The 27172-nt window shown below is 35.3% G+C and overlaps 2 protein-coding genes across 2 annotated transcripts in view; one reads left to right on the top strand and one right to left on the bottom strand.

Moving 5' to 3' along the window:
• LOC136040145 (two pore potassium channel protein sup-9-like) overlaps positions 1-20205 on the bottom strand; it is a 29925-nt gene extending 9720 nt beyond the window's left edge. The window contains exons 1-2 of the mRNA XM_065724257.1: positions 20116-20205; positions 10074-10444 (exon numbers count right to left, since the gene is read on the bottom strand). Of these exons, the coding sequence (XP_065580329.1) occupies positions 10074-10425 (352 nt within the window). The 5' untranslated portion in view covers positions 10426-10444; positions 20116-20205. The remainder of the gene's footprint in view (positions 1-10073; positions 10445-20115) is intronic.
• Positions 1-27172, top strand: part of LOC136040144 (recQ-mediated genome instability protein 1-like) — a 101262-nt gene that overhangs the window by 15231 nt on the left and 58859 nt on the right. The window contains exon 2 of the mRNA XM_065724256.1: positions 21998-22121. Coding sequence (XP_065580328.1) covers positions 21998-22121 — 124 coding nt within the window. The remainder of the gene's footprint in view (positions 1-21997; positions 22122-27172) is intronic.

Below are 27172 nucleotides of genomic sequence, written 5' to 3' on the forward strand. Positions count from 1 at the left end.
ATAGACCTAATTTTTGTTTTATCCCAGTTTATCTGAAGTTTGCGGCCTTTTCTCGTAAGATCCGAAGCACTTACAGCAATTGCTCCACAGAGTCTGCTAGCATGGAAAGGTCATTGTCAAAATCAGCATATGAGACGATGCTGTCTCTAAACTTGTGCCCAAAACTGAGACGTGAAGTTGCCTTTGTCATATTGTGGTCTATGACGATATTGAAGAGCTCTGCGGCCACTGCATAACCCTGATGCACTCCTGTTGTGATTTGGAAGAACGAGTTGCGCCGGCCGTTGACTTGAACACAGCTCTCTCTACCATGGTGTAGAGCTTTGAAGAGTCTGCAGCATTTCTCAGGGAGCCAGTCGATTCTAGAATCCAACAAAGAGTTTCTTGGTTCACTGAGTCGAACACAATACAGAAGTTGACGAAGGCAAGAATAGGTTTGCGTCGGAACTCCTTAGCTCTTTCTGTTATCTGTTGAATCGTGAAAATCTGTTCAATGGTGTAACGGCTCGACATGTAAGAAGCTTGGTCTGGTCACTGAATTTTACGAATAACATTCTGACATGGATTCAGCAGGTCCATTGAAAAAAGTTTTCCGGGAACTGACAGCAGAGCTATTCCATGGTAATTTGAGCAATCGCGTGTTGAGACTTTCTTCTTCCATATGGGAACCATGACACCCTTCTGCCAATCTTTGGTTATTATCTCAGTTCAATAGATTATAGAGAACAGAGTGTGGAGGAACAGATGCATTGTAGCTGCATATTTCAGCAGATCAGAGCGTAAGTCAAAGATACCAGTAGCCTTATTATTCTTGAGCTTTTTAACTGCATTTTCAATTTCCGAGGGGCTGAAGGGATCGTCTGGGGGAACGTTTGCTTCATTTCTTTCACTGCTAGGCTGGGCGAGACTAACATTTGGAGGGACAGACGGGCTTGTATTATTTAGGAGCGAGCAGAAGGGATCTTTCCTCTCCTCAAGACAGGAACGTCAGAAAGAAGTGTCCCATCCCTGATAGGACAGGTCCCAAAGTGGGAGTTTTATAATCTGTCAGATCTTGGAGATATTTGAACAGGTTACCCTTGTCTTTCTTTCTTGCAGCTAGTTCAATTTCATCAGCTTTCATTGCAACGAACTGATTTCGGTCCCGGTGATTGAGTCTGTTCCGCACTCCATTAAGCATTCGATGCTTGGCCGTGTCTCTAAGGGGTCTCCCCCTTCGTCTTTGCTTTATGACCTGGATCATTGAATTAGTTAGTCACGCTTTCCTTGGTAAACTTCTCTTGGCAATCACCAGCTGTGATGTTTTGCTCATCTGCGATTTAAAATGTTTCCAAGTACTTTCGCTGGTACTAAGAGTGTTAATGAACCCGAACTGATTCGATTCCTCAATACTTTATTTCAGATGAGTATATGGCTGCTTAAGTTTCCTAATACCTGCAACGACTGGTTTTCCTTCTAGTTGTTGTGCTTGGAGGCGAAGCTAAACTTCATCACAAACCAACCTGTGATCTTCATTCCTGAGCTCTGCTGATCTGTAAGTCCTGCAGTTTTTCAATGATGATCTCCAGTGTTTAGAAAGGATGAAGTGGTCGATCATCTTCCTTGTGCAACCTTCATTACCATACCCCGTGAACTGGTGGATAGTTTTGCGTTGAAAGTAAATATTTGCGATAACAAGGTCGTAGGAACGGCATGGTTCAAGTAGCTAAAGGCCATTATCATTAAGAGGGTCGGAGGATACAGTACCAAATGTACCACACCAAACACCCATATCATCACGCACTGTGGTGTTGAATTCACTGGGGAGAACAGTTATATCATGGGCAGACACTTTTGTGAGACATTTGGTCAGAGCTGAGTAGAACTCTTCCTTGTTTTTTTTCGTCAGAATTGTTGGTTGGTGCATAGCACACGATGATGGTCATCTTATCATGCTTGTATTTTTTTTTTCAGGGGAGATCGTATCGATCCAGACGTCTTAGAATATTGTTAGAGGGTTCATTCAAACGGAAATCAAAAGTTCCAGTGCCCTTTTCAAGTGACAAAAAATGGAGGGCAGTTAGATTTTACTTTTCAACCATCCATATGGAGCCCAGCAGATTGCCAAAGATTTTGATTTTTGGCAAAATTTTCACCTGGAGCCAAACGAAAAAGAATTCATTCCCAAAGGAGCCTGAAAAGGGACATTAGGAATGATCTAATGGAAACTGGAACTACATACAGGGTAACTTCCAATAGATTGGGATGGAGGAGGCGTGTACGCATCTGTGTTTGTCTCAGATGGTTTGGTGCTGCAGTAAGTTGTTAGTAGTAACAGTACTAGTTTCTTATACAAATGTACGTGGGCAGCAATTGTTTTGGGTATGATCAAAATATTTGGAAGTTGATTTCTTCTTCAAGTGCCATGGACAGACTTAAAATTATATTTTTAAACTTTTATTTGATTAGCTATTGAAAAAGTAATGTAGTATTCTTAATTAAAAGTATGATTGATTCTTTTCCTTCACTTTTTTTTAGAGAGGACTGTTTTCCTGCACTCCTCATGGAGATTTCGCCTACTTATAACTGTACATCTAAGGAATGTTTGATTCTCCACATTCCTTTTCTGGCTTTGAATGACGTTGGAACCTTCTCATTTTAATTGTTCCTGAGATTTTTCAGTCAAAGTAATTAATTGTGGAATTCCCTACGAACTATCTTCAGTCAAGCAGTTCGTGGTAACGAACAGTAATTAAGGAGTGGCCCGGTTCAATTCTAACTAAAACTCTAAAAAACGGAATTTTGATACCAATAGATATATCAAAAGAATCGGCTTGTTATTCTGATTTCAAATACGTAAGTTTCATTAAGTGTGGTCTCACCCATTAAAGGCTATGTGCCTGAAAAAATTTGCCTGATTTTCGGGAAAAGTGGGAAACACCCCTTAAAAGTCATAGAATCTTAATGAAAATCATATCATCAGATTCAACGTATCAGAAAATTCTACTGTAGAGGTTTCAAGCTTCAATCCTCAAAAATGTGGAATTTTATATTTTTTGCCAGAAGTAAGATTATGGCTGTATATTTTTTTTTGTTTTGTTTTTGTTTTATTTTTTTCCCAGGGTGATCGTATCGACCCCGTGGTCCTAGGATTTTGTGAGAGAGCTCATTTGAACGGTAATTATAAGTTCTGATGCCCTTTTTAAGCGACCAAAAAGATTGGAGGGCAACTATGCACCCTCCCTCGCCCTTTTTCCCAAAATTGTCCGATTAAAATTTATAGATAGTCATTTTGTTCATCATAATTGGCATAGGTAACTATGCCTTTGGATGTAACATGCCCCCCCCCCAGTCCAAGGGGAGAGGTGTTTAAGTTATAAAGTTTCCCTATTGTTTACACTTAGTATTTGTCATTGGGAAGTATGTATACATTTCATTGGGGGGGGGGCGAATTTGCTGCTGGGTGTTTTTTTGCGGGAGGATTCTCTGTGGAAGGGAAGTTTCCAGGGGGTGACTTTGTTGGGGGAAATTATAAAATAGGGGAACTTGACATAATTCTTTAAACATTCCCTGTGTCCCCGTCGTCATTCATATATCCCCCTGTGCCCCCCGGCGTCCCAGTTGTAGTTGTTTCCCGGTCGTCATTTGTGTCCCGGTGTCCCAGTCTGTAATTTCTCTTTCAGTGTCGAGGTCGTCATTTATATTCCCTGTGTCCCGGTGTCCCGGTCGTCATTTGTGTTCCGGTGTCCCGGTCTATAATTTCTCTTTGAGTGCCCTGGTCGTCATTTATATTCCCTGTGTCCTGGTCGTCATTTGTGTCCCGGTGCTTTGTTAATGGTGATTGCTAATCGAACATTCCTCGTGCCCCGGTTGCTTTCTCTTTGAGTGTCCCAGTCGTTATTTATATTCCCTGTATCCCGGTCGTCATTTGTGTCTCGATGTCCTGGTCTCTAATTTCGTCAGTCGACAAACATGACGTCAGTCGACACACAAACATGACGTCACTCGACAGACACACAAGCAACTTATTTATATATATATATAGATTACTAGCTGTTGGGGTGGCGCGGGACGCGCCATATTAGTTACGCGCCATTGTAGTTGTGTCCCTGTGTCCCACATGTGAATATATATATATATATATATATATATATATATATATATATATATATATATATATATATATATATATATATATATATATATATATATATATATATATATATGTTTTAGGAAAACAGTCTTCCTTTTCTCCTTCTGTATCTTTTTTTTTTTTTTTTTAATGTGTTTGTGCTGTTGCATTGGTGGTTTCTCTTTTCATAATATATATATATATATATATATATATATATATATATATATATATATATATATATATATATATATATATATATATATATATATATATATATATATATATGTTGCATATAAATATATGTTGCAATATATGTTGCATATAAATAGATTGTCAGGTTTACTGACTCTTGAACATGCAACATATAATTGTCCATGGGAAAAACAATCCGTATTCAGATCTATACCTCATTATTCTAATGATGTGTCCCTGTGTACCGGTCGTCATTTATATTCCCTGTGTCCCGGTATAATTGTCCATGGGAAAAACAATCCGTATTCAGATCTATACCTCATTATTCTAATTATGTGTCCCTGTGTCCCGGTCGTCATTTATATTCCCTGTGTCCCGGTCGTCATTTGTGTCCCGGTGTCCCAGTTTGTAATTTCTCTTTGAGTGTCCCGGTCGTCACTTATATTCCCTGTGTCCCGGTGTCCTGGTCGTCATTTGTGTCCCGGACAATCCCTGTGTCCCGGTCGTCATTTATATATCCCGCCTGTGCCCTCGGCGTCCCCGTTGTAGTTGTGTCCCTCTGTCCCGGTCGTCATTTATATTCCCTGTGGCCCGGTCGTGATTTGTGTCCGGTTGTCCCAGTCTGTAATTTCTCTTTGAGTTTCCCGGTCGTCATTTATATTCCCTGTGTCCCGGTGTCCCGGTATGTAATTTCATCAGTTGACAAACATGACGTCAGTCGACAAACAACTTCATGACGCATACAGCTCAATCTATATAATGACGTCAGTCGACAAACATGACGTCAGTCGACACACAGACATGACGTCACTCGACACACAAACATGACGTCACTCGACACACACACGCAGACAACTTATTTTTATATATATAGATAAAAAAAGAAATTGAGCTATGTAACTGAAACTTTTTGGAGACTGTTTTGGAGATGTGTTAACTTATCACAGAAACTACTGCTAATTCAGAATATAAATAGGTTTTGAAAAGGGTTTTTGACTCTTTGCCACAATTCTGCTTTTTAAAACAATTAGAAGCTTTAGCGTAAAGAGCGAGGGCTTGCGGAGGGGACAACCCATTTCGTATACGGAGAAATTTCTGTTCGTTTTAAGTTTTAATGTCGCTCCTTACTTTCAGTTAAAAAAACTAGTTTTTTTATTTAATTTCTGAACGTTTTGAATTAATGCATATTTGATTTTGGCTCTCCACACTTAAATTATTAAAATTAAATTTGCATATTAATTCCTTTTTTTGGCTAGATGGCTTTCTCTTAGTTTTGATCAGTCGATTTTGAGAAATAAGGGGTGGGGAAGGAGGCCTAGTTACCATGCAATTTTTCGGTTACATAAAAAGGCAACTATAAATTTAATTTTTAACGAATTTTTTTATTAGTAAAAAATATACGTAACTTAAGAATTAACTTACGTAACAAACTTTTATATTCTTTAATTTTTATTATGTATATGAGGGGGTTTGTACCCTCGTTAATACCTCGTTCTTTACACTAAATCGTTAGTTTTGTCCCGATTCTTTAAGAATGACCCCTGAATCAGAAAGGCCGTAGAATAAATAGTTGAAATTACTAAAAATACTATAGCATAAAGAGCAAGGTATTTATCTCCTCCGAAATACCTCGCTCTTTATGCTAAAGTATTATTAGAACCCCTCATATGCGTAATAATCTCTGTTCGTTTTAAGTTTCAATGCTACTCTTTACTTTCAATTAAAAAAACTTTTCCATGTTTATTTTTTCATTGTTTTTTTATAGTAATTTTAGAAAATCCTGCGCCCTTTTCATTTAATTTCTGTTCCCCCATGACATATTTCTCCAAGGAAAGATCCTCCCACATAGCCTCCTCCTATCAACCCCACCCCCAAAACCAAAAAAAAAATCACCTGAAAACGACTGTACACTTCCCAATAACCATTATTATATGTAAACACTGGTCGAAGTTTGTAACTTGCAGCCCCTCCCCCAGGGACTGGGGGAGTAAGTCTTTCCCAAAGACATAGTTATTATGGTTTTTGACTATTTGGAACAAAATGGCTGTTTTAAAATTTTGATCTGTTGACTTTGGAGAAAAAATGAGCGTGGGAGAGGGCCTAGGTGCCCTCCAATTTTTTGATCACTTTAAAAGGGAACTAGAACTTTTAATTTCCGTTAGAATAAGTCCTCTTGCGACATTCTAGGACCACTTGGTCGATACGATCACCCCTGGAGAAAAAAAGAAGAAGAAGAAAAAAAACTACAACAAATAAACACGCACCCATGATATGTCTTCTGGCAAAAAATACGAAATTCCACATTTTTGTAGATAGGAGCTTGAAAATTTTGCCCTAGGGTTCTCTGATACGCCGAATGCGATGGTGTGATTTTCGTTAAGATTTTTCTAAATCCTATTTTCTAAAATAAGGCAAATTTTTTCAGGCTCGTAACTTTTGATGACAAAGACTAAATTTGATGAAACTTATATATTCAAAATCAGCATGAAAATCTGATTCTTTTGATGTATATTTTAGCATCAAAATTCCGTTTTTTAGAGTGTCGTTTACTATTGAGCCGGGTCTCTCCTTACTACAATTCGTTACCACGTTCTGTTTGATAATTTTGGAGATTTTTTGGAATTCATATTTAAGCTGATCGCAAAAAAACTTTGGTAAAATTCTGGTTAATTGACTTGATTAATTGATTGATTAATTGACTTATTTAATTGAATCTACAGACTAAAGTATTTCCCGGGAAGGTATTTTGAAGCAACTACCTCTACTCCTTCTCCGTCTAGAGGGTCCTGACCTTTGATGATCTTTAAAAATATGTGTGTTATAAAAGTGAAACCTTGCAAAATAGATCTTCTGCTTAGTCGAAGTACAACAAAATTGTTTTCAGCTTCATAACTTTGCTCAATTGCATTTTATAAGGTTTTAAAGATATGCAAATACATTTCCTAAAATAAATAAAAAAAACATTGATATGGCTCATAATTCTACTCAAATAACAGGAATTGCATTTTCTGAACTAAAGGCAGAGAAAAAACAACTAGTAACTGAAAATTAAGGTAAAATGTTGTTTTGTCAAAATTTCAGTAGGTATAGACCTGTCATGTAGGCAAATTTCAGGGCCCTCTAGAGGCAGAAGGAGTGGAGGTGGGTGCTTTAAAATACCTTCCCGGGACATACTTTAGCCTGTAGACCCATCCCTGAAAGTTTCATTTTCCTAACCTTAACCCTTTCCGAGATAGCAAGAAGTCAATTAACTAGAATTTTACCAAAACTTCTGCTAATTTGAGAATATAAATCAAACAGTTCGTAGTAACGAACTATAGTAAGGCGCGATCTGGCTCAATAGTCACCGAAACTCTAAAAAACGGAATTTTAATACCAATTGTTACATCAAAAGAATTTTATTTTTATTCTAATTTTTTAAATATAAGTTTCATCATGTTTAGTCTTACCCATCAAAACTATGAGCCTTAGAAAATTTCCCTTATTTTAGAACATAGGGGAACACCCCCCTAAAGTCATAGAATCTTAACAACTGTAGAATTTTTAAGCTCCTATATACACAAATGTGGAATTTTGTATGTTTTTTTTTTGTCAGAAGACGGATCCCGGATGTTTGTTTTTTTTCTCAGGGGTGATCATATCGACTCAGTGGTCCTAGAATGTCATGAGAGGGCCCATTCTAGCGGAAATTAAAAGTTCTAGTGCCCTTTTCAAGTGATGGAAAAAATTGGACGGGATTGTTACGTGGGAGGATCTTTCCATGGAGGAATATATCATGAGGAAAGATAATTTTCATGGAGGGGGCCCAGCATTTTCTAGTATTATTTAAAAAAAATAATGAGAAAATAAATAAAACAAGTTTTTTTCAACTGGAAGTAAGGATCAGCATTCAAACTTAAAACGAACAGAAATTATTACATATACAAAGAGTTTCGTCTCCTCAATACCTCGCTCTTTACGCTAAAGTATTTTTAGTAATTTCGACTATTTATTCTATGGCGTTTGTGACTCAGGGTCATTCTTAAAGAATTGGTACAAAATTTAAGCTTTAGTTTAAAGAGTGAGGTATTGACGAGGGGGTGAACCCCCTCATAAACGTAATAAAAATATACAAATACAGATGATTGTTACCTAAGTTAATTAGTAAGTTACGTAGCCTATATCTATTACTAATAAAAATGTTCGTAAAAAATAAAAAGTTCTAGTTGCCTTTATAAGTAACTGCAAATCGGAGGGAGACTAGGCCTCCTCCCTCACCCCCCTTTTTTTTTATCAAAATCGTCCGATCGAAGCTATGAGAAAACCATTTAGCCAAAAAAATAATAAGCACATTTTGTTTTAATAATTCACGTGCGGTGAGCCAAAATCAAAACATGTATTAATTAAAAAACGTCCAGAAATTAAATAAAAAAACAAGTTTTTTTGAACTGAAAGTGAGGAGCGACATTAAGTGTTTTACTGTTTTAAAAAGTAGAGTTGTGAGAAAGAGTCAAAATTTAGCGTAAACAGCGGGACATAGAGGAGGGGAAAGGCCCTTTCATATACGGAATAATATCTGTTCGTTTCAAGTTTTAATGTCGCTTCTTACCCAGAGGCGCCAGTTGGGTCAAATCTTGGGGTGGGCATGAACTCCATTTTTGGCCCCCCAACTTTCGCGTAAGAAAAAATACGAGTTTTGGCAGCACATCGATCGAATTTTCTAAGTAAAAACTCATTTTCAGCACCCGTGTGTTGCATGGAAATGTACTGTAACCCAATGTGGAACTCAGCCACACTGACCTCTAAGATTAATTATAACATCAAAGATCACAATCAACGAGGTTAAGTGACTAAACTGGAAGTGGAAAATTCAACCAAACTACAGGCTGGCCCTCTTAATCATCTAGGAAATGGGCATTTGACAGAACTTGAGACTTTTATTATGTATCTAACCTACTTTCAAAGTTTACAATGATTAATAGCAAATAGCGTAATTACCCGAAGGGTCGTCAGGTAATTGCGCTCTTTGGGTAATAGGCGTGCAGTAATTCCAAATCAATTGGACAGAATGGATTATGTTGGACATAATGGATTATTATGGCCGGCAAAGGGCCCTTTGTGATGGGACCTTGGGCCCCCCTGAAAAATCTGGGGTCGGCATTTGCCCCCCCCCCCCAAATGGCGCCTCTGTTCTTACTTTTAGTTAAAAAGCAATTGCTTTTTTTTTTCATTTAATTGGTATTTCTGCTTTGCTCTCAATTTAGTATTTTCATTATAGGGTTTGCTAATTGTAAGGATCAAAATTTCTTGGTTATTGAAGCAAAGAAAAAAAAAAAGAACGTGCAAAAATTTCTGCTTTTTATTGCTTCTTGGGTGGTTGAGCCTTTCAGAAGCAATGTTCCTTTTAAAGTGTTTCGGAAATTTTATTTTTGTCATAGTAACCTATTTGTTGAGAGCAATTGCCTCCCATGCAAACCATCTTCAATTATAAAGAAAGAAATTAAGCTAGCTACGTGAAACTCTCGGGGATTTTTTGGAATTGATATTAGAGCTTATTGTGGAAACTACTGCTAATTTCAGACCTTGCATTTTCATTATAGGGTCCCCTAAACGTAAGGGTCAAAATGTCTTGGTTATTGAAGCAAAGAAAACACCATAACATGCAAAATTTTGAGTTTTTTATTGCTTTTTGCGTGTTTTGCCAAAATAAGTATATCTTTGTAAATTTCCTCTTGTGTATATTTAGTCGATACGGCTCCAGAACCGCTCAAACAGAAATCAAACTCACCTAAGAAAGCATAAACCATCGTGAACGTCTTTCCCCATGAAGTAGACGGCGTAGAATGTCCATAACCAATTGTTGTCATTACAGTTGTAGCATAGTAAAACGCTCCAGCAAATTTCCACTGATTTCCTCCCTTATAAGGAAGCTCTTTGAAAGCTATAGCTTCAAGAATCTTCAAATCCACATCACTGATGTTAAATCGTCTTTGTATGAGTCGTTCGCTTTCAAAGAGGGCGTTGCGATATTTATTTTCATTTTCTGATTCTACGGCATCAAAGATGGCAGCACCCATTAAAAGATAGGTGAAAGTGCATATGATTAGGGCCAAAGTACGGACATTTTGTTTTTTCATCATTTTGATTTGTTTTTGGCTCCTGTAATTGAAATAAGGAAGAGTTAACCACCACAGAAATAGTGAATACCTGTAGCATAGCCCCATTTTTGGATCATAGTCCGTATACGAAAATTTGAATCACTTGACAACTTCTAAATTTCAATATTTGAGAGATTAAATGGAAAATAGGCCATTTTTGGAAACGTTCCCGATTTGGAACAGCAGAACGTTTTCTCAAAATTTTGGAACTGGAAGAAGCAGAAGAGCTTGGATGAGCAGTAAATTCGCTTAGCGAGGGGTTAGCAAAAGATAATAAATTCAAAATTTTTAAGGGCTCTAATTCTTTTAAAATATTAAAAGGAGAGACAAAAAGCAAAACAAGAGTTTTACAGATACTTAAATGAACTTAAAGTTGAGAACCCTTGATTTTTCTTTTAACTTTAGAATTAAAATAAGACTGGTCTGTTGCAACGTCTTAAGGGCATATCTGCAACACCTCAGGATTGGCCAATGGTATTAAGTTGGAGCTTTTGGAGGTTATTGAATTAATTCATAAGGCATTGCACGCCTCCAACTTGTCAAAAGCATCTTGAACTGGATTCAAGATGTTTAAGCTTTCAAAGCAGATACTGGGTAAAATTAGGCTAGTCTTCTGTTAAAAAAGGGCAAATGAGTTAAATAGTCGAATAATAATAATAGTAAGTATTAAAATAACAATGTAATAATTGTAATAATAGGGATAAATACAATTGTCGAAAAGGAACCCTCCCCCAATGGGGACTCTGTTTGATATTTTCCAACCCCAGATGAACTTATCTGTAAATAAATTCTATATTGGTTAATTGCCTAAATCTGTCGAGCCCCCTTAAAGTACGGTTGTTTGTTACTGTTGGGCTTCAAACCTATAAAAAACTGAATTCAAGATGTTTAAGCTCTCAAAGCAGATACTGGGTAAAATTAGGCTAGTCTTCTGTTAAAAAAGAGCAAATGAATTAAATAGTCGAATAATAATAATAGTAAGTATAAAAATAACAATATAATAATTATAATAATAGGGATAATGCAATTCAATCCTTATTAGAATGCACTTTCAGGATTAAACTACAAATTAACCCAAAACATAACCTAATATTAACTAATATTAACCTAAAACTGAAAAGGAGGGAGAGGGGAATGACTCAAATCTCCAACCGCGAACTTAAACACCGACTTACTTGAGAGGAGCGAAACAGGGCAAAAATCTTAATAACAAAGATACTTGAAACTCTAAATATCTTCCCCTCTACTTGATCCCAGCACCAGATTATACTACTCTCGTGATGTACCACATAATGGTTCAGACTGTACAACAGACTTAAAATGCAACAAATTTTGTTCGCAAATTTTAAAGACTTGGATTAAAAAACTGCAGCCTAAAAAGAAGAAAATATGTAGGGGTGAAATTCCTTTTGGCTTTTCGCCGCGTCAGATCCACTTCACACGTGTTCGCTAGAAAAAGCGATCAAAACCCTACAGGTTACCAAATGATGATTCTAATAATGTATTTCAACCCTCTGTACAACAAAATATGAATGTGCTTAGAGGCGTATAAAAAGGAAAAGATGAAAGTGTTATAATAAAAACAAAGGAAAAACAGCAAAGTAACTATATAGACAACACACTTAAACTAAACAGTCAAGGAAATTCAATTTTTAAGCGAAGTTTGTAGAATCTGTCTACAGGTTGACCTTTTTTTTAAAGGAAAATCAAAGACATCGTATAAATTGTTTACTGGTTACTCTGTAGTGACAGCTGGAGAAGATATTTTAAAAGCGAAAAATATGTATCAATTTTCTTCTGCCTAGGTAATGTGAAGAAACGTCGTAGTGGTTGTCGTGCTAATCGGGGGGGGGGGATTTCTGTTCAACATGTTTTTGTTTGATAATCAAGTTTGACTTGATTATTGGTTGTTGTTGTTGTTTGGGGTTTGACGCTTTCGACCAATAGGTCATATGCGTTCGTATCACTCAGTTGTTCTGTGCCTTCTATGATCACTAGCTTGCTTGGGTGTCACTTCAGTCATTATTCACTGAGCCAGAACAGTATCGCTTGACTTGCTAATGGAGGGGGGTTATTTGCCTGAAGCAACTGCCTGCGATTATTGGTTTTAAGTTTTGATTTTTAATTAATTTTTTTTTTTTTACCTTCTATGCACCGAAAAGTGACAATGTAATCATCGATAGCCATGCAGTCTGTGTCATGTCTGAGCTTAAATGCCTTAATATCACGATTGCACAAACGATTGCAAAAGCCCGGCAATTCTTATGTAAACAACCACCACCATTAAGTGTGCTTATACCTTAGTGTGGAAGCGCGTAAGCTACTCCAGAGAATACCTGACCTCTGTACTTTGTTAAGTTTACCAGCTACATGTAATCTGCATCCCACGGTGCGTTTTAAATGCACTAAAACGCACAATGTAGTAAAACAACATTTTAGCTCATCTGCCTAATGAACTAGGGAATTGTAATCAATTAGCTACTCTAGATCTACAACACAATGAATTAATGGATATGCTCAAGTCAATTGGCAACTTGAGAAACTTAGGTGATTTTTAACGTTTCTTGATTTTTTTATTTTAGTTTCAGGATTAAGGTGATTTTTAATATTTTCTTTTTTGCAATTCTCTCACATGCTGTTGCACTTTCGTGGTTGTCTGTTTCTAAAAAAAAAAAAAAAAAAAAAAAAAAAAAAAAAAAAAAAAAGGCTTACAAATTTATGCACTTTTATATTTTGCACAATAATTTAGCTCGTCTTCACAAGGAACCAGGATATTGTGATCAACTGGTAACTTGAGAAACTTAGTCAGACTAGGATAAAGTTGATTTTTGGATGCATTTTTTTTTATTTCCTTTCTAACTTGGTATTGAACGTTGTTAGTTGTCAACTTTTTGAATTGAAAAAAGAAAGAAAATGCATACAAAAAACAGAAGGAGAATATTAATAAGATGTTGGAATGGCAAATCATTTAAAAGTAAATACGGCAGATAGTTGACTTCTTGCTATCTCACAAAGAGGTTAGATTAGGAAAATGAAACTTTCAGGGATGGGTCTAAAGGCTAAATTATGTCCCGGGAAGGCATTTTGAAGTACCTACCTCCACTACTTCTCCCTCTAGAGGGCCCTGACCTTTGATGACCTTCAAAAATATGTTTGTTATAAAAGTGAAATCTTGCAAAATAGATCTTCTGCTTGAATGAAGTACAACAAAATTGTTTTCAGCTTCACAACTTTGCTCAATCCCAATTTATAAGGTTTAAAGATATGCAAATACATTTCCTAAATTTTGAAAAAAAAGGATTGATATGGCTCAGAATTTTACTCAAATAACAAGAATTGCATTTTCAGAACTAATGGCAGAGAAAAAGCAACTGGTAACTGAAAATTAGGGTAAAATGTTGTTTCGTCAAAATTTCAATAGGTATAGACCTGTCATGTAGGCGCATTTCAGGGCTCTCTAAAGGGAGAAGGGTTGGAGGTGGGTACTTTAAAATACCTTCCCGGGATATACTTTAGCCTGTAGACTCATCCCTGAAAGTTTCATTTTCCTAACCTAAACCCTTTCTGAGATAGCAAGAAGTCACTCAACTAGAATTTTACCTAATCCTTTATTATATTTTCGTATAACGATAGTACGCTCGTAGATTTGTAGATTTGTATGCGCTCGTATAACGAGCGTATAACGTATAACGCTCGTAGAACTTGTTTGCTTAGTGTCGCTTGTTTTCTAACCACATTTGTCTTTTTTCTTATTTTGAAATTTGGTTACTTCAACCAATTTAGCAATGTCCTTTGCTTTAGCTGCTGGTTTCGTTTGACGGTCCAGGCTGGTTTTCAATCATTCTGAATTTAATTAGTTATAGCTCTTCCCTTGGTCTTTTACGTTTTATAGTTCAGGTGACTCCAAAGAATTATCATTTGTAATAAATGCAAATTTCCGTTTTTTGGGTCTTCCTAAAGGCATTATATAGCTGGTTACGTTCAAACCTATAGGCCTTATTCACGTATCGAGTTGTTTTTGTCAAAAAAAAAAAAAAAATCTAATTTCAAAATTGTCAGGTATTTTACTAGTTTGAATCAAAACTTTGAACCATAAATATTTTGAACCATAAATATTTTTTGCAGTAATTTAGCGATTGTGGACTCAACTTTTTTTTCATGTCTTAAACACTTTCTATTTTTAAGTTGTATGTGTGATACTTTTTTTTAATGTCTTAAATACTTTCCATTTGTAATATTATATGCGTAATAGATATAAAAACGACGCATTCACTCATGTGGTGTGGGGGGATGATATAATTCATCAAACTTTTGGTTTTCTTTTTTAAGGTTTTTGAGTTGTTGCAATCCCTTGTTAAAATATATATAAATATTTTTGGAATTACCCGTTTTTTGCTCTTTCTATAATTTCATATATTTTCATGCTGTTATGCATTCAAAGATATTTGATTTTTACAGCAAGTCAATTTTCTAACAACGATTTCTACTAAGCTTCAAAGTTTTGGTTTTCTTTTTTAAGATTTTGGAATTATTTTTAATCCCTTGTTGAAATATATACAAATATTTTTGCAATTACCAGTTTTTGTTTTTTAGGCAATTTGTGTCTTTTAATATTGCAGTCTTATTAAAAATATTTAGTTTTACAGCAAGTTTGATTTCTAACAGCAATTTCAGCCAAACTTTAAACTTTTAGTTTTCTTTTTTAAGGTTTTGAAATTATTGTAATCCCTTTTCAAAATATATAGAAATATTTTTTCAATTACCAGTTTGTTGCTCTTTATGCAATTTTATGTGCTTCTCCATACATGAAAATCTTTAATTTTTCCACATAAGTGTGACATGTGTGACAACGTCAATGCAATATTGATTTATATAAAAATTACGTCACTCACATAAATAATTTTTTTTTCTAAAATTAAGGCTGTTAACGAATGTTTTCAAACTTCGGACCTATCTAAATCGTCTTTTTAGGCCAGAATATACCAGGATGCCAGTTTTCCCGAAAAAATATCGAGCCGGTTTAATAAAATATAATGACATATATAAATAACATATATTATTACAATATTATAATTTTAAATATTATTGTATTATAAATATTATATTATTTATAATATATGTTTTTAGTGAATATGTGGCCTCATCATGTTTTGTGACGGGAAGACTGGGTGGCTATGGTTTTCTGAGGGGTAGGTTTGAATCCTAGAAAAAAAAATAGAGACTAGATTTTTAAAAGTTTTACGGTCATAAATCGAGGTTAACTCTGAATTACGCTTGAGTTTTAGAATGAAACAATACAATAAATATATATCAACTTCCGAGAATCCAGTCTCTATTCCTTCTTCTATCTCTCACGTTATTTAAAAATTTTCGACGGTTGCGTAGAATGTCTGCACATATAAAACTATGCTTTTACATGACTGATTCCAGGAGTCGTTTGTCCAGATTTCGATTCGCAACATGGGGCGCAGGCCCCACCAATAGAGCGTGGTAATATTTTGGTGGGTCATGGGCAGGATGTACACCCATCAACTGACTTTAAAGCCTTAATTGTGAAAAAACATATTTTTCATGTGGGTGACGAGACATTATTATGAATTTAAAAAGTAAAAAAGAGGTAGGATAGTATTGTAATGACGTCAAATATGATATGAAAGGTTTTTTATTCAGACAGTTTTTTTTTCAATTGTATAAAATATGCCTAGAGGATGACCGAAAAGATGCCAAGTTAATGGCCCTCGGGTGAATACGTTTATTATCACGTTTATACTACGTTTATTATTTTCAGGACTTAACATCTTTTATTCTAAAAATAGATTAGAAATATGTCAAATTTTAATAATCCTCAACAAAAAAACTCACTAAAAACTTTCCTGTTTGCTCTTGCTCTAACAGTCTATTAAACACTGACAAGTAGTTAATATGCATAATTCAGGGCTCTGGCTCCTGTGACTGCGTAGGTTATGTCATTTCAGGAGGCACATTTATTCTACTTCAATTACAATATTACATTTATAAATACAACTTAAGGCTTACGTATGAGCAAAATGTGGTGACAACACAGATTTTAATGTACATTATGAGTAAGCAGTCGGGTTGTTAGGAAACGTTTGATGAGGGAATTCAGTTGCCCTCCAAAATTTGAAGAAAATAAGAAAAATATCTTCTTTTTGGTTATGCAATGACTTTAAGTGACCTTTGTCAAACAGTTCGTGGTAACGCACTTTAGTAAGGAGCGACTCGGCTCAATAGCAACCAAAATTAAGAAAAAAACGGGAATTTGATAGCAATAGTTGCATGAAAAAAATCGTATTTTTATGCTGATTCTTAATATAATAAGTTTCATCAAGTTTAATTAAGCCCATCAAAAGTTACGAGCCTGAGAAAATTTGCCTTATTTTAGAAAATAGGGGGAAATACCCTCTAAGAGTATTAGAATCTTAACGAAAATCACGCCATCACTTTCAGCTTATAAGAGAACCCCACTGTACAAGTCAAGCTCCAATTGAACAAAAATGTGTAATTTTGTGTTTTTTGCCAGAAGACAAATCACAGATGCATGTTTTTTTTTTTTTTTTTCCTCCCTCAGGGGTGATCGTATCGACCCAATGGTTCTAGAATGTTGCGAGCGGGCTCATTTTAACGGAAATTAAAAGTTCTAGTGTCCCTTTTAAGCGACCAAAAAAATTGGAGGGCACCTAGGCTCCCTCCCACGTTCTTTTTTCCCAAGTCATAGGATGAAAATTTTGAGATAGCTTTTTTTTTCAGCATAGCCGAAAAGCCTAATGATTAAGTCTTTTGGGACGACTTAATCCCCGACAGTCCCCGTCGCAAGGGCTGCAAGTTACAAACTTTGACCATTGTTTGTATAGTCAAAACCATATAGTCAAAGTTTGTATAGTCAAAACCAATAGTCGAAACCATAATAACTATGTCTTTGGGGATGACTTACTCCCCCACAATCCCTGGGGGAGGGGCTGCAAGTTACAAACTTTGACCAGTGTTTACATATAGTAATGGTTATTGGGAAGTGTACAGACGTTTTCAGGTTGGACTTTTTCACGTTAAGGGGGTGGGGGTCGGAGGAGGGGGTTACGTGGGAGGATCTTTCCATGGTGGAATTTATCATGAGGGAAGAAAATTTCCATGAAGGGGCCGCAGGATTTTCTAGCATTATTTAAATAGAAAACATTGACAAAATAAATGAAAAGAAAAGTTTTTTCAGCTGAAAGTAAGGAGCAGCATTAAAACCTAAAAAGAACAGTAATTATTGCGTATATAAGGGGGTTCGTCTCCTCCACAATACCTCACTCTTTACGCTAAAACAGTTTTAGTAATTTCAACTATTTATTTTACGGCCTTTGTGATTCAGGGGTCATTCTCAAAGAATTGGGACAAACATCAAACTTTAATGTCAAGAGCGAGGTACTGACGAGCGGGCAAACCCCCCTCATATACGTAGTAAAAATATTCAAATGTAGAAGTTCGTTCCGTAAGGTAATTCGTAAGTTACGTATATTTATTACTAATAAAAACGTTCGTAAAAAAATTAAAAGTTCTAGTTGCCTTTTTAAATAACCAATAGTCCTCCTCTCCCACCCCTTTTTTTATATCAAAATCGTCCGATCAAAACTATGAGAAAGCCATTTAGCCCAAAAAAAAATTATATGGAATTTGTTTTTAATTAATCGTGTGCGGTGAGCCAAACTCAAAACATGCATTAATTAAAAATCGTTCAGAAATTAAATAAGAAAAACAAGTTTCTTTAACTGCAAGTAAGGAGCGACATTAAAACTTAAAACGAAAAGAAATTATTTCTTATATGAAAGGGGTTGTCCCCTCCTCAACGCCTCGCCCTTTACGCTAAAGTTTTTTATTGTTTTAAAAAGTAGAACTGTGACAAAGAGGCAAACTTTAGCGTAAAAAGCGAGATGTTGAGTAGGGGACAACCCATTCATATACGGAATAATTTTTGTTCGTTTAAAGTTTTAATGTCGCTCCTTACTTGCAGTAAAAACACTCGTTTTTTATATTTAATCACAGCTAGAGATCATTATGGTTTTGGACACAACAATATAGTGCCTTACATCCGGTATTGTTTTATTCTTCCCCAAAAAGCGATTTTCTCAATTGCTACCCAAGTTATTGAAATTTTTGCCTCTACTTTTGATTATACTGGACAAAAAAGCTCACTAGAGACCGCCCTATTTACCCAGTCTTTTAGGTGATGTCAACAGCTTGATCCAAATAATTGAGGACTTTTGCCCTTATGGTGCATGGGTCACGTCATATTCTGAGGTATGTTTATTCGGCCTTAATTGTAATAATGAAATTAGACATAAAATTTAAAAGCTCTATATGAAAAAAATGTGTGGGAAATACAGATTTATATATAAATAATGATTAAGCAGTCATGTTGCTTGTAAAAGTTTCATGGGAGATTTATATATTCTCCACAATTTGGAAAAATCGGTTGAAAATAACCTCGAATTGCTCTTGCCCAAGATAAAATGCAGCAGTTGAAGTTGTGGCACACATTCTGGCTTGGTGTCAGCAGCTTGAGTGTGTATCTTGAAGTAAACTCTGGTTGAGCATAGTTCAACGGTTAGTTTTTTTTTTCTGAGTAGTTCAGACTGCTTGGTGGAGGCCTTCTTCAAAATATTTGCTTATTTTCACTTCATTTTGTTCCACTGTCTGATATCACCATCGTTTTCTTGGCTATTTGATTTTATTATTCATTTATCATTTTTGTCTTTTTTGTCATAAGCTTTTTGATTTAATAAGTGATTTTTAAAAAAGGGATACCCTTGAGTTTTGAGGGTTTATAAATGTGCTAACGAAAGGAGAATAACCCATTTTTCGGGGGGGGGGGGAAGATGATTATTTATGTTATTTTTAATGTGCTTTTTAGAATACTGTGTTGTATTACATTGTTAGGTTTATAGCTACTACTACTAACAACTCATTCCAGCACCATGACGCCTGAGGCCAACACAGCTACGGACGCCCCTCCTCCATCCCAATCTATTCAAAGCCATCCTCTTGACATTCTCTCAGGAAGTTCTCATTCTTTAAAATTTATCTTTATGACATCCTCCCACCCTAACCATGGACGACCTGCTTTCCATTTAACCCTAGACGGTTGGCCGAAAAAGACAATCTTTGGCAATCTGTCATCCTTCATTCATAAGACGTGCCCTAGCCATCTCAATCTTTCTATGATTATAGCCCTAGAAAGCAGGATCGGATCACACTTTCCATAAAGCCTACTGTTTGAGATACGGTCAGTCAGCCGAGTACCCAGTTATATTTATAATGAGATAAAAAAAATTTGATTAGAGAAAAATATGGTTGTTGACGTTGAAAGGAAAGGAGAATAATATAAGTTTCTGTGTTTTTGTTGTTTTTGCTTTTGCTGGGAGAAGAGAGTAGTCTTACGTGACTATACTGTAATTTGAATTTTTAAATACTGCGTTGTATGGCCCTGTTCGGCTTATAATAAACCCATCGTATTTTATAATAAAATACAACGTAGATAAAGATGGCTCTAATTTGGACACGATGATGTTTTGGTTCCGATACCCCTGAGTCCATCTTTTCACGCGACAAAAGTATTTTGCTTGAATCTCATCCAAATTATTTAAGTCTTGGATATACTAAAAAAAGACTCACCTATTTCATCTAGCTGTAACAGTCTCTGAAACACTGTCAACTAATCCTTAGAGCCCATGTTTGGTTGGGAATTTCGTTTCGCCCCTTTCTCTAAGAGAAAATATTTCCCTTGTCTTAGAGCAACAGGGATAGATCTCGTCATCTGCAGAGAAAGATAGAAAAATCAATGGAACTATACTCCCTTTTAAGATAACGCACTATCGGGAGATAAAAAGTGTTTGCTATCTAAAGTGAAAATCTAAGTAGGTGGATTATTGTTTTCAATGTTAGTTTTATCAGTAATTTTCATTCGTAATTCCTCGTAGGAATTAAAGGGGTGAAGGAGGTGATCATAAAATCAGTACAGTACTTTGATTCTCTCTAACCCCGAAAAGGATTGAGTATCGCTTGAGATTTCCTGGAAACTTGATAGATGATTTTAACTCGATTTTTTTTAGCCAATTAATTTTCTACACGTTATAATTTATAGATTTCAAAGGAAGAAAATGAAGTTGAATTAATTTTGCATTATACTATTCAATCCAAGATACGCTGCTTATTGTAAAATTACTGATATTAAGAAAGAAAGCCTCCAAGTTTGAGTGGCAGTTGCTTTTCGCTTTATATAAAAAAAAAGAAAACTCAGTTTAAAAAATTTAAACAAGATCAGTAACTACTTTGTAACACCGTTTGTGTCCAGTTTGTAACACCACAATCATTTTTTTTACTGTGGGTTTTAGGTTGGCGTCGTTGTTAATCGTGATTTCGCACATCCTACTTATTTGGGTGGCATATTTCATGGATGTGATCATAGAATATATCATATTTCATGGATGTGATCATCGTTTTACTGTGGGTTTTAGGTTGGCGTCGTTGTTAATCGTGATTTCGCACATCCTACTTATTTGGGTGGCATATTTCATGGATGTGATCATAGAATATATCATATTTCATGGATGTGATCATTGTTTTACTGTGGGTTTTAGGTTGGCGTCGTTGTTAATCGTGATTTCGCACATCCTACTTATTTGGGTGGCATATTTCATGGATGTGATCATAGAAGTGTTGCACAAATAATAGCCATCATAATCATGCCACCGTAATAGCCATCGTAATAATAGCCAAATCAAACATCGTGTCCGGTAGTCTCAAATAAAATTATAGGATTGATAGATGGTGGATAGTTGGCTGGTTACTGTCTCCAATTTCTCTGTCGTAAAAATTAGTCTGGCCAATTTCTTTAATTTTAATTTCCTAAAGCCTATTGGGTAGCATATTTCATTTTTGTGATCATAGAAGCCACAAGTGCTGCACAAATAATACATTCTAGCTTTCCAGCACCAACAAAGATGTTTACGAAAAAACTGAGTAAACAAAAAACGGGGTTTAATTTCTATATAGCAGTGAACAAAAATAAAATATATAAACTACACTTTAACTAAAAAAATAAAAAATACTCCGAATATTTCGGCCCCACGTCCGGGAGCCTTTCTCAACGGAAAAAAAAATTTAAAAAAATTGCAAACCGACAATTTAAGACTTTTTTTAAGACATCATAAAAAAAATACTACGACAAATAAAACACCACGAAAAAAAATATAAACAATAAAATAAATAAGAACAACTCACATTATAAAACAAAACTCCTGCACTGACGGTAATAACCTGAGAATAAAACTAAAGCAACTGTATATAATGAAACTTTAATAATGAAACTGTCTATGATGAACGTCTATAAAAAATCAGGCGCTGGACTACATATAGCTATACTACTTTTGAAAGCCTATGAACATAAATTGTTGCTAGTATTTTCGATGTTGGTCATTCAGTTTTTGACCAACCATACATTTTTTTTTCTCATAGCGAAAAGCCTGCTATCATTTAAAAGTGACTTTATTTTCAGGTTAAAAATGGTATTGACAAAAACTGCCATTGACATTAAAGGCAAGCTTATTGGGAAAAATGCACGTGCATCAGACAATTGGATAGCGGAATGCGTGGATTTCTTTTTGTCTGAGCTGGGAAACGTAAGTACATTTTAGACATAGAAACAAAATTAGTCCCTTTGTTCCGCTATTCTACCCTTTTTAATATATTTTTCATTGAATTATAAAGCAACAGATTTTTATTTTACCTATTGGTGGGGGGTCCAGGATACTCACTGACACTCCAAAAAAGGAGAAAATTGAGCCGAAAATCGTGAAAAGGGAGAAGAAAAACAACCTAAAGAGACGTCCTTGGTAGATCTCAAGTTGGATAAATCATCTGATGAATCATTACATTTTGGCGAAGAAGAAAATAATGATGACCTGCAGTTTAGCCCATTATCCTCGTCAGTCGGAGATTATGTCCTTGTCAAGTTCCAGCTAAAGGAGTAAACCCGCTGCTATGTTGGCTTAGTGCATGAGATTGCAGAAAGTGAAGCTACGATTAGTATCATGCAGAAGAAAAGCGAAAAGTTTGTCTTCCCCGAGGCAGGGGGTGTTGCAAGTGTGAATTCTTATGATATTCTCTGAAGTCAAAACCCTTGAAAACCCTTGAAACCCTTGAAGTCAAAACCCTTGAAACCCTTGAAAACCATTGAAACCCTTAAAGTCAAAACCCTTGAAACCCTTGAAAACCCTTGAAACCCTTGAAGTCAAAACAGGAAAAGCCAGAACCCTTTTCCTGTTTAGGAACCAGCAGAGTGACTCAAAGCTTTCGATTTGATTTTGATTTCTAACAACATGATATGTCTTAATCAAGCAATCTTATAATTTTCACAATTTTATATAGATACATTCAAATTAAAAAAACCTGTTTTATGGACAAATTTACTGTCGGGACCGCAGGTAGATTTTTGGCATTTTCGTTAGCTTGTCCGGTTCAAGCCCCAGTTTGTCCGAACCAATCCCACTAGGTGACATTGGTTCGGCCACTTTGAAAAAAATTATAAATACAGATTTTGAAAAAATTTAAAGAGTAAAAAATTCGAAAAATAATTCTCAAGCATTCCCTATTGAGGAAGGCTTATGAGGTATTAGTGATCAGCGAATTTTGCCCAGTTCTACCCCGACTTCCCCTATATGTTTTCTTTGTTGAGCAGTACGATTTCATCTCTGTAAGATGTAGGGGTGGTAATTCTCAGACAGTTGACGATTATTGTGATAGATGTCTATAGAGAATGCACGTTTTTTTTTTTAACTTTTATCTTTCATTTCATATGTATTTTTTTCCTTTTTTAGTATGACGTTAATGCTTCTTTTTGTCATTTATTGTGTTTGGCCTTAGCCTATGGACATATTGAATGTATTTATTCCAAGTTTTAGTAATTTCAACCATATTTGGATAAACGTGAAACTCTCTGAACAAATAAATCTGTTTATTGTTATAAATGCAGTATACATATGTAGGTTATATCTTCTATAGTCTATTTATTATTATAAAATTGTATGATTTTAGCTATTTTTGATTTAAACTATTGTAAATTGGATTTGACCGATTGTCCCTCTATTCATATCTTTGTTTGTTTTAATTCTAAAGAAGTTTAATCGTTTAATTCACCTCTATTTATATCTTCATCTCTATTTATACTAATCCTTATTGCAAAAACATCCTATTATAGTGCGGAAGATCAAATATATGTTCTGCAACAGTTGAGTCGCAAGTTTTTGGTTTCATTGTGGGGTTTCTGGTATGGAAGAATTTATTGCTATTTTTTTTTGAATCTATTTTCTAAATGTTTTTAGCTTCTCCCAACGTAAAATTTTTCACAAGAACAAGATATCCTTTGTGCATCACAAAGTTGCGTATATTTTTAACAAAGTTGCGTATATTTTTAAACCCTAAATAACTATAAGATCTTTCTTAAATACAGGTTAGTATTCCATTTGTAAACAAACAAAGTGATGCATTTAAAATGGTGATGCATAGTGATGCATTTAATAAACGAAAATATAAATATTTTTAAACCCTAAATAACTATAAGATCTTTCTTAAATACAGGTTAATATTTTATTTGAAAACAAACAAAGTGATGCATTTAAAATGCATTGTTCTTGTAGAAAATGTAGAAAGCTTTGTCGAACGTTTAAGATAACACTGAACATGGTATCAAAAGCGAACTTTAATTATAATTCTTTAAATGAAAGTAAAGAGCAACATAAAAATTGAAATCGAATCGACCCTGTCCTGTTTATAATAGGCTGTTCATTAAATTGACAATTGTGTTAAGTGTTAAATTAATATTAAATTTGTCAGCCAGGCGTGTTGGACACAGCCAAAAGCAGGTTGTCCCCGAACGGGGTGGGAGGATGTCGTAAAGAAAGGCTTAAGTAAAATGGGAACTTCTTGGGAGGGTGTAAAGAGGTTGTCCTTGAATAGATTGGGATAGAGGAGGAGCGTGCATAGCTGCGTTGGCCTCAGGTGGCTTGGTGCTGCTGTGAGTTGTTAGTAGTAGCAATAGTATGACAGATTGTTGCTCAAATTCTATATTCTGCTTTGTTTAGCCAGAGTATTACTTTTTCTCTCATTGGAATAGTAATGACTGCTCTAAGACAAGAACATAGTAAGTTAAATTTTTTACCACAATGATTGGAGAAAAAACTTTTTTTTAAATTTAGTTTCAAAACTATTAGAAGGGTTTTAAAAGGCAATCATTAAAAAAAAACAAAAAAACACACACTTGGATGATAATTGGCTGTCTAAAATCTTCTCAGTAAAGTATTAGTTTAGCTTCGATGTAAAATGCAGATTGTTATGGTTGTTTTCAGCCCTCTCGTATACCCAGTACGATTTCTGCTTAGTCATAATTTCTAGCGCTGCTTTTTATTTTCATTTCAAGAACCTTTTTTTATTTCATCAAAGTCAACAAAGTACTACTAACCCAAGGGGAAGTAAAATAATTACACCCAACAAAATTATATATTCATTCACCGAGATAGCCGTTTATTTTGATAGTCGATTTGCTTTGATAGTTGAAATTGCTCAAATAATTACTCGTCTTTTTCTTTTATCGAATTATTCGTTTATTTTTGAAATCGGTTTAAATGAGTATTGTTCTTTGTAATTAGCTAAACATCAGCTCCATGAGTGGTTATCATACCTAACAGGCAAGCATTTTCTTAGGTTGCATTTTTGTATGGGGTAGTTAAACCCGTGCTTCTGCTCCTCACCTGTGTACGTAATCCTCAAAAGAGTCTGCAGCCAGCACCATCCTCTGCCGAGCTCACTGAAATTTGACAATCAGGCTACTAATCACTGTTCCACTGACCGTAGCCAATCTTATTAGCACATTCAAAAAAAAAATTTAAACTGAAAGTAAGGAGCAATATTAAACTTTAGACAGACAGGAATTATTCCGTATATGAAGGGATTACCCCCTCCTCAATACCTTGCTCTTTACGCTAAAGCTTTTAGGGCCTTTAAAAAAGCTTCCTATTATGAATAGGAAGCCTATTTTAAGAGAGGTCTATTCTGCATAGGCCCCTGTGTTTCAGTAGATGTTCTCAAAAAATTGGACAAACACCCAAACTCTAGCGTAAAGAGCAAGGTATTATTCGTTTTAAGTTTTATTTACTTACTAATTTCTAATCATTTTTGAAATAATGCCAATAAATCTGTCGCACCTTCGATGAAATATCACCCCCCCCCCCCCTCATGGGAAACTCCTTCATGGAAGCTTCCTCCAACATGAAATATCCCACTACCCTATCTTCCCGTAAAATGTCCTTCACATAGTTACATCCTTGCTGAAAATCCACCCCTATCCAAAATTTCTTGTGGGACATTCAGCCCGAAAGACTCTCCTAAGCATGCCTTCATTTGAGAAAAAAACTTTAATTTCTTATTTCGATCACTTTAATCTCGATCACTTCAGAAATCTCTCCTTCCGTGGAAATTTTTTCTGAAGATCTAAACACGCTGAAGATTGACCCTGGATAACTCCCTCCAAAACGTCTCCACGTGCAAAATTTAGTTGACAGACAGACAGTAAGACAAATAAAACGAATTTCGCATGAGAATTTCTGTCAAATCCCTCGAGTGTAAAATTTCCCACGGAAAAATTTCCCTCAAAAATTTCCTCCCCAAGGAAAATTCTCCTTATGGAATTCCCATCCTAAGCACAAAATTCCCCAGGAAAAATGTCTGTAAGCTTCCAAACAGCAAATAATATATGTAAACAATGGGCAAATTTCTTAACTTACAGACATCTCCCCACGGATTGTAGGGGGTCATTTTACCTCTAAGGACATAGTTATTGAATCTTTCAACTATACTGAATAAAATGGCTATCTTAAAATTTGGATCAGATAACTTTGGGGAAAAAGGAGGGCGGAAAGGGGACTAGTTGCCCTCTAATCCTATTGGTCACTTAAAAAGAACACTATAACTTTTAATTTCCGTTCGAATGCACCCTCTCTCAATCTTCTAGGACCATTATTTCAATACGACCATCACTGGGGAAAAAAACAACAAATAAACACGCAACCGTGGCCTGTCTTCCGGCAAAAAAAAGAAAAAAAATATGCAAAATTCCACATTTTTGTGTATATAGCTTGAATCTTTTACAGTCTAGTTCTCTGATACGTTGAATCCGATGGTGTGACTATCATTAAGATTCCTCGTCTCTTAGGGGTGTTTCCCCTTATTTCAAAAATCAGGCGAATTTTCTCAGGCTCGTAACTTTTGATGGGTAAAACTAAACTTGATGAAACTTATATTTTTTGAATCAGTAAAATAAGCTGATTCTCTTCATGTACCTATTGATATCAAAATTCCGTTTTTTTTTAGTTTCGGTTACTATTGAGCTGAATCACTCCTTACCTAAAGTTATCACAAACTGTTTGATATAGAGGATCAGTTCTGCAGTCTTGCTATTAGCCTTGAATCACGCTAAATTTTACATTTAGAAATTGGTATTTGTAATTTCAAGGATTTAGCAAAATAACTACAAAAGTGTTATTATTATTCCTCCTTAGACTATCCTAAAGCAGGGCAAGCAGTACTCGAAGCTAACAGTGAAATCTGAAAAAGAGGGTCTATAACACTGATTTTGCTTAAGATCTGTAAGAACAAAAACGTTTTTCTGGTTTGTGGA

Source organism: Artemia franciscana, chromosome 20 (genome assembly GCF_032884065.1).
Source record: "Artemia franciscana chromosome 20, ASM3288406v1, whole genome shotgun sequence".
NCBI lineage: Eukaryota > Metazoa > Arthropoda > Branchiopoda > Anostraca > Artemiidae > Artemia > Artemia franciscana.